The sequence below is a fragment of the Octopus bimaculoides genome, chromosome 3 (genome assembly GCF_001194135.2).
Source record: "Octopus bimaculoides isolate UCB-OBI-ISO-001 chromosome 3, ASM119413v2, whole genome shotgun sequence".
Taxonomy (NCBI): Eukaryota; Metazoa; Mollusca; class Cephalopoda; order Octopoda; family Octopodidae; genus Octopus; species Octopus bimaculoides.
Genome location: NC_068983.1, coordinates 149,258,429 through 149,267,491, shown reverse-complemented (window position 1 = coordinate 149,267,491; position 9,063 = coordinate 149,258,429). Strand labels below are relative to the sequence as shown.

Here is a 9,063-nt window from a genome sequence, read left to right as displayed (position 1 = left end):
GTGAATCAAAAAGGAGTGATGTTTCATCAGGACAATGCACAACCACACACAGCAAAGATCATATCACTGAAGATTGAAGAGCTTGGTTGGGAAAAAATTCCTCATCCACCTTATTCTCCCGACTACCATTTGTTTCGTAGTTTACAGAATCATTTGTGGGACATAACTTTCGCAAGCCAGGAGGAGGTCGAAACTGACATTTCAGAGTTCTTCACTTTGAAACCAAAAGAGTTTTACATTGATGGGATTAAAAAGCTTGTAAATAGATGGAAGGAACTCATAATCAAGTAAAGTACATTGATGATTAAATTTCAATTAAATTTAACATTTAATCACGTGTTTTCTTTATTTAAAATTTGGACAGAACTTATGGGATGACCTGCTATTTCTTTTTCTTCTCCCCACAACTTATTCTGATTTTTTCCTTTTCTTTCTTTTATCTGTAACAACTTGTACAAGCACACACCAGGAGATTTTGTGTGTGTTTTCATATATATGCATTTGTATATATTTTTGTCTTGCCTATATATCTGTAGCCATGTACCTGTGTCTGTATGTTTAGCGTATATACGTATATTATAGATTGTTTGGTATGCATTATCATCATCATTTAACGTCTGCTTTTTCCTGCTAGCATGGGTTAGAGTAGAACAGGTAAGCTGGAGAGTTGCACCAAATTCCAGTCTGACTTGGTAAAGTTTCTATGGCTGGATGCTTTTTCTAATGCCAAATATGCTTACCTTTAAAATTTCAGCAGCTTTAGCGAATTCAGGTTTAAAGGATTGGCAATGTCCACACCTAAAAAAAGATTAACCAAAAACAAACATTATTATTATTAGTAGAATTGTGTGGAGGTGTATGGCTTAGTGGTTAAGGTGTTGGACTCATGATTATAAAATTATGATTTTGAATCCTGGACCAGGTGACACATTGTGTTCTTGAGCAAAACATTTCATTTCATGTTGTTTCAGTTCACTCTGCTGGCAAAAATGAGTATTCCTTTGACGGACTGGTGTCCCGTCCAGGTGGGGAATTTATACACCATGGAAACCAGCCCTTATGAGTCTGCATTACTTGAGAAGGTAGCTTCTGAAGGCAAGCAAGCTGGCAGAATCGTTAGTAGTCCAGACAAAATGCTTAGCGGCATTTCACCCGTCTTTATGTTCTGAGTTCAAGTTCTGCTGAGGTTGACTTTGCCATTCATCCTTCCAGAGCCTTGTGCCTATAGTAGAATTGTCTGAGCAGCCATACCATCAGAGATATTCCTGTTATGACTATCTAGATGCATCCTTTCTGTTTTGAAGATTGTGGAATCTTAAGAATTGTCAAATTACACTCCACTGTTTTAAGATAGAGTGTAATTTAGGAGATATGGCTGTTACATTTAGCTGGTCAAATGACTATGTAGAAGCTCCCTTAGCTAATACATGAAATGGTATTAAGTTTATGAGATACTTTAATAGCAATGTTTCAAACCCTTCCATGAGCTGGGAGCAGGAAACCATAGAAGTATATTTCTATGAATCACTACAAGGTTTGCAATGTCTCCTGAAATGCAATGGGTTAAAGAAACATTGTTGATGTCAAGAAAACTAGGTTTAAATGAAAATGAAATCTCATTTAGTTTATGCTAAAATGAGGGAAAACACAAAAAACTAATGCTATAATCTCATACCAAATGACATGAAAAATAGAATTTTTAACAGCTGCAAATGTAACTACTGTAAAACAAATACTTATAATAAATAGTTTTAAAAAAAAATCAATATTTTACTATTATATATTTGACAGTTGAGATGTTAAAAGCTAAGTTATTAGCAATGAAATAAAAAAGTAAAATACAAGAGTTTAGTTGTATTTTGTTATAGTATATAATTAAAACTACAAAACAACATTATGTCTGGTGCAATAAATAAACACATTCTTATGTGCAGCTTGCTGCATAAACAAGCTTTCAATGTGCCAACTTTCATATGACTATATTGGTGCCTATGCCACAGGTGTTTACTACAGAAGTTCTTGATAAATTTGGGGCATCTCTCGCGTGATTGTTCAGATTGGGTGTATCATAACAGCACTAGACAAAGCCATTACTACTTTAAGTGGTCTTAAAACTGAATGAAGAAGAATGGAATAGAATGGAATGGAATGCTGTTGGGGTTGACTTTGCTTTTTATCCTTTCAGGGTTGATAAAATACCAGTTGAGCACTGGGGCTGAAGTAATCGACAAACCTCCTCTCTTGAAATTTCTGGCCTTGTGCCAAAATTTGAAATCAATATTAGACACCATGCCCAGATCATGGATAAAACTGATACAACATTTTGATTACAGAAATAAATGCCCTTGAAATAATTCAAATCTTAAACATATTTTATGAGATGGATGAGTCTGTAATATAATCTTTTAGTTTGTCTATGTGATTAGATTACTGAGTCATGTTATTTGTGAGGATTACAGACCCAAATGCTTCTTCCAAAGTTGATTTAGACTATTTCTATGAACCCAAACCCAACTGAGAGTTGTAAAGTAAATAAGGACAGTCACAATAATTAGTAAGTTAGTGATGGATCTGTACTAGTATCATCTCCATCAAAAATAAAATGTCGTGAGATGAAGTAGAGACTGACGTTTTGGGTAAGAATTTTCATTTGAGTTACGAGATACACACTGACATAATTTCTCAGAGTGTAAAAGATGGTGATTTTGGCAAAAACTTCTACTGACCCTGAACTGTAATGAAACGGAATGTAATAAATGCTGTAGGCTTTTGTCTAATGTTTTAAATGTGAGAAAACTTATAAGTGAATGAAATAAAGTGATCATACCATGGTGCATAGAACATAACAATCCAAAGAGAATCACTGTTTACTACTTTTGATTGAAAATTGTCCGGTGTAAGTTCTATAGGGTTGGAATAGACAGCAGCTCCAAAGAACAGCAGTAGGAAACCTAAAATAAAAAAAAAGCAAAGCCATTTCATTCATTGAGAGAGAAGGAAGGTGAAAGAATCAACATTGTTAAGTATCCTTGATTCATCAACAATAATTATGTATGAAACTCACCATAATTGTACTGTTCACAAAATGACCTCTTGTGAGTACTACCTCATTATACACCTGCCTGTTTGGCACACAGTTCCAAAATTTTTCTTTATTCCCCATTGACTTCACAGATACAATAAGAACAATCTTGGCTCTATTGAACCAAAACTGGGACACTAGTTATGTCCCAATCACTTGAATTCCACTTCATCACTTCTTCCAGGAAGAATTACATTGGTGTACAAGTTAACTGTTGATTGAATGTGTGGCCAGACAACCATTACATGGCACACAAACACACTGTAGCATGAGTGCCAATGGACACAATGTAATATATGAAAAGGTTTATCTGCAGTACTTTTAATTATAATTGTATCAACACGAATCATAAATCTTACAAAGTCAATTTTTTGTAAATTTGATTACTCTCAGGTTTATACTTTGATCAATGGCATTTGTATAGTTTGATCAACGATACTGAATAGTTTTACTGGCAGATGGTATTACTAGGTGATTAATAGTTTTTGTTTCAGAATAAAGTAATTATTAAAAATGAAGTCTAATGAGTACGCTGTTCCAGCAAATAACAAAAGCACTAAGTTAAGGATACTAATTAACAACAAATTTTCATTTTTTTCTTGTATTCTAGTTTCTCTTTATAACAAATACCTTTTAACTAATGTCATAGCAAGTGTCAAGGCGCAATGGCCCAGTGTTAGGGCAGCGCACTCGCGGTCATAGTATCGCGGTTTCGATTCCCAGACTGGGCACTGTGAGTGTTTATTGAGCGAAAACACCTAAAGCTCCACGAGGCTCCGGCAGGGGATGGTGTTGAACCCTGCTGTACTCTTTCGCCACAACTTTCTCTCTCTCACTTCCTGTTTCTGTTGTGCCTGTAATTCAAAGGGTCAGCCTTGTCACACTCTGTGTCACGCTGAATATCCCCGAGAACTACGTTACGGGTACACGTGTCTGTGCAGTGCTCAGCCACTTGCACGTTAATTTCACGAGCAGGCTGTTCCGTTGATCGGATCAATTGGAACCCTCGATATCGTAAGCAACGGAGTGCCAACAACATACCAAGTGAAGAGTTTAAAGGAGAAAGTATCCTCAGTTTAGTGAGCATTGGAGCATAGCTGGTTACCATCTTACTTCAATCAAGTTCTAAGCAGCTATGACCATTTGACAATGAATCTAAAAAGGATTTAATAATTTCATACATACTAAATAAAAGCACTCTTCCCTAACATGTATGTTGTTGGAAGGATTTTGGAGAATAGCATATTTGTAGGAATTAAAAAGTTTTTCTCAAAAGGGATTAATCTCAACTGAGAAATAAGAATGGACAGTATAAACAATGAGATCAACAAGGCTAACAGGACTGCATCTTTGCTTAGAGTCAAAGACAATTATAAGGGAATTCCAAATTCTCTACATTATTACTGTCCATTGTTTAGCCTCAGAAAATATGTCAGAAAAATAAAGGCTGTGTAAAAGACAAAATAATTTACCAGTATTATCATTAACACAGCAGACGAATCATGCAACTGGAACTTAAAAACTACTTTAGAGTGAAGGTTCCTTGAATGTAAGTGTTTTTGAAATGATTAAATATGAGTTAATGCCAGAAACATTATAAAGCAGTAAGAATTTCTAACAAGGTGATGTAGATAATTTCCACCATTCTTAAGTGATTGTATTTCAATACACCTCAATGACCTCTCCAGGAAATAAGTTGTTGACTTAGCCATGAAAGGCTAAACAGATAAAACAAATGCTTCTTCCTTGTGACAGGGCACAAGTCTAAAGTGTATAATACATCCAGATTATTGGATATCTGTTCATAACAGTTAAATGAAATAAAGCATATAGAATTATAAAGAAACTTAAATAACCCAAAACATATTAAACAGAAAAGTATTAATTTTCATATGCAAGTGGAGAAATATTGTGCTTATGAAACTTGCTTCCCAACTATGTGGTTTCAAGTTTAGTCCCACTGCATGGCAACTTGGTGAAATATCTTCTTGAATAGCACTTGGCTAACCAAAGGCTCGTGAGTGAATCTGATAGATGGAAACTGCAGGAAGCTTGATGCTTGTGTGTACCCTGTCTTGTCATCACATGATGATTATTAACCAGTGTCACCATCATACAAGCAGTGTTGATTTAATCTTACTGAAAAACAGGTCTGGCCAAGAAAAAAATATGTGGCTGGAAACAGGTAAGGTTTGGTGATGGGAAGGACAACTAGTTGGAGAAAATCTGTCCTAACATTCTGTGATCATGCAAACACAGAAAAATGGATGTTAAAGATGAAGATTTATAATATACATTAAGGTTGTTAGGAGTATAACTGTTGAACATTTCCACATAGTATGGATAGAATGGATGTAAAGTAGTTTTCACAGCTAAACACCTTTCCTCTTACTAATCATTTTATCAAAAATTAATGGACTTGTAAAGTTATGTGAAAGCTTACCAACAAGTGCTAGGGATAAAAAGAAAATGATTTGGCACATAATTGGTTCAACTGATCTGAAAAGAGGTTAATGACTTGGCTGATCAATTTGGTGAAAGCAACATGGGTTTGTCCAACCTCTGTGGCTTATAGTTCTTGGTGATGTCATTTTACTTCAGGGAGTGATGCAACTTCACAGGTACAAGAATTTATTAACCACAATACTAGGCTCAATCCTATACTAGAAACAGTAATGCCTATGGTCACTCAACCTGCAAGAAATAGCAGCTAATTCTCCATTAAACAACATAATGGACACATTATATAATGTGATTTAGAGCAGTGCTTCTCAAACTATCTGATGTGGTATATCGGCAGTTTTTTACCAATGTGCCAGGGACCGGTAACATTTTCAGTAATATTAATTTATACTCTTTTACTTGTTTCAGTCATTTGACTGCGGCCATGCTGGATCACCGCCTTTAGTCGGGCAAATCGACCCCAGGACTTATTCTTTGATAAGTTACCTTCATGCTCTCGATTTGATCATATATAAATATTAAAGGTAACTTAACACAAAACATATTTTTTTTGTCACTGCGAATATTTTAATATTTAGCTTAGGTCCCATACTTCAAACTACAAAGTCCACCTAAAACTCACAAAACGCATGCTTTATAGTAACGAGAAAATGTGCTGGTGCATTCTTGCATTTGAGAAAAGTATTCATATAACGTGGATCCAAGAACAGAAAAAAGGTTTATGACAAAAGTTGTTTAGCCATAAGTCAGTCCTGATCAAGCAAACCTAATACAGAAAGCATTTAAACCTCAAGACCTTTTTTTTTGTCAAACAGCGCATCTCGGACTGCATGTCACAAATTTTTCTTTTTTAGATGGTAGTGTGAAGTTAGAGGAAGATTTGGTTACTATTTCTACCTGGGTGACTTACTCTAGACAATCCTTCACTGGTTTGACAGTTTCACAAGAAAAGGTAATGATATATAACGATCATCACATTGCTAAACACATGAAGTCCGCAAATACTACAAAAATTCTTGCAGGAGCTAGATACTTCAAGGCAAAATATGAGACTGTAGGGTGTTCATGTTTTCTAGAGGACGTGAACAAAATAGGCGTAATGGAAATAACCGGAAATCGAAACCGAGTCGGAAAGTCGGTATGTGGACAGGTTACTTTTAATTTCCGATGAGCTTCTGTGGGGAGGCGTAGAAACTTGTCTTTAAATTAGTATATAACAAGTACATCAAACTGAAAGGTTTTAAACTCAGAAAGATGAATCAAAATATAATTTCAAATAAATTATAAAAAGTTAAGACAACTTCTGTTACAATATATAACTGAAATATTTAAAATTAGATTTGACATAGTAAAAAATCAGAGGTAAAATAATTTCAAAAAGTAAAACTTTTGATATCTTATATACGAAGAAGAAACAAGAAGTTTAGCAAACCCCCAGAATATTCAAATTTATTTCATAACAATAAATTAAACAGTAAAGGGTGATAACATGGATTTTGGAGAAAGAAATTATCACAATGTTTTAAAAAAGACAATAAACAGCGTAGCGTCGAACAAATTGGTTAGCAGATGTTTGAATGACAGCGTTTTCACTTAGAAAATGGTTAAGAACCAAGAGAATGGGGTTACCAAACAGTTAACTAAATTCACACGAAGTTTGTATGCCTAGATACATTCTAACATGTTTTAAGAACTATCCTATAGTTAGCAGTAATCAATCGTCTTAATTAAAAGTTAAGCGACTAAATCGCTTTATAGAAACGACTATGATAAAGGGCGAAAGTTGAATTAGATGTAATTAATCACACAATGCATAAATATAAAGATCGAAAGTATATATGTCAGTAAGAATTAGAAAAATGTCTGTTATGATCAGTTTAATATTTACATCTAGGAATAAAATGTGCATTTCGCTGAATTTCAAAGCCCATTGGTCATTTATCAACCTTCAGCTATTAAAGGAGTAAGGAAAAGAGTTAAGTAAGAAGGAACTAAAGCAGTCATACATTTCGCACTAGTATCAAACAGATATGACAGAAACGACTCCAAAGTATCAGAATTTGAAAGATGATACGGTTCGCCGAAAACTTGCCGCTCACTATATACAATATATATATATATATATATAAGCATGCATACATAGATAGATAGATACACACATATCGCAGAGAGACATTGAAATATAGATAAGGAATAATCAATGGTTTAACAAAATGACTACTTACAGGAAAGAGGCAAAGCCTCCATAATTTTAAGAATTTAACAAGAAAGAAAAGAAAAACAAAAATTCGCAAACAGTTGAAGTACTGGTGTTGTTAAGAATGACGGGATTTTTTTTCTTCAGCCGGGTGGAAATGCTCTTCTCATGAATGTGTGTATACAACCGTATGTATGTATTGGCTACCAGACTCACGTGGTTGCCTGCCATTGGCTGTTTTCATAATCTGACGTGGAGAACTCACAGAAGTGACACATAACACTTTACTGTCCAAGTTGCGTCCCTGGAATGAATACTTGCTGAAGCTAGTTCAATCCTAACGTTGTTGACTATAGTAGCTAGGGACCTTGTTAAATTTCTACCAACCACTTAAAGTATTTCAGATTTTTACCAGATTACTTTTTAAAAAAATGCAATTTTTGCGCGCTGATGATAAAAATTGCTTTCATAATCTTTTCTAGGAATTACATCATTGTAGAAAACTTGAAAAAACAAATCTGGTGAAAATTTGAAATACTAGTAGTAATTGAAAGCAATTTAACAAGATTCGTAGCAAGTTTAAAAAAATAATTTTTTTCTTTTCTAAATTAATAAATAATATCAAATGGGAAAATGTAGCGAAAGAAGACTATCTAAGAATATGTTATTTCTCGCATACTCATATCTCTCTTTTTATCTGTTTGAACTCTTTAGTTTTTTGTTCTTGTTCCGTTATGTTAAAATTTGACTCGTTATTTCTTTCTTCCTCTCCGTCATCCTGTCACCGTTCTTTTTCGCCTCTTAGGTACACAAGTAACGCACGAAGACTCATTTCCACATACGGATTTTCCCCTTTTCTTCTTTCCTCATCTATTTCCTCTTCTCCCTCCCTTATTCTTTTCGCCTTTCTTCCCTTTCTCTTTCTCTCACCCTTCTCTATCTTTTTAATGAACGCATGCACACACACACACGCACACACGTACGTGAGCGTACACAGCGACAAGTAGAACGTGAAAAAGAAAGTAAGCGGAGATAGGGGAACTGATATAAATATGTTCTCCTTTTGTATGAGTTAAGGTCCTTTCCTTCCTGGAAATGAGGTTAGACAAATTGTTGGGATCTTTTCCCTTGAATAAAATTACTGCCGTTGTTTGTCAACAACAACTATCGGCGGTACTGTTATTTATGACATTGTTCGTGCGTTTGTACTGGTTTTAGCTTTAGGGTTTTAGAGTTAGGGTTCGGGTTTTAGGGTTAGGGTTTTAGGGTTAGGGTTAGGGTTATGAGCATTTTTGCCAAATTTGGCGAAAAGTTTTGTGGC

General features: G+C 34.8%; 1 protein-coding gene across 2 annotated transcripts in view; it reads right to left on the bottom strand.

The window, feature by feature from the left end:
* LOC106876676 (protein disulfide-isomerase A6 homolog) overlaps positions 1 to 9,063 on the bottom strand; it is a 29,546-nt gene that overhangs the window by 14,150 nt on the left and 6,333 nt on the right. The window contains exons 1-3 of one of the 2 annotated variants that reach the window (XM_014925310.2): positions 7,771 to 7,996; positions 2,828 to 2,951; positions 741 to 798 (exon numbers count right to left, since the gene is read on the bottom strand). In XM_014925310.2, coding sequence (XP_014780796.1) covers positions 741 to 798; positions 2,828 to 2,951; positions 7,771 to 7,792 — 204 coding nt within the window. In that variant the 5' untranslated portion in view covers positions 7,793 to 7,996. Of the gene's footprint in view, positions 1 to 740; positions 799 to 2,827; positions 2,952 to 7,770; positions 7,997 to 9,063 lie in introns of those variants that run through there. The other variant, XM_052966621.1, reaches the window with a different exon arrangement.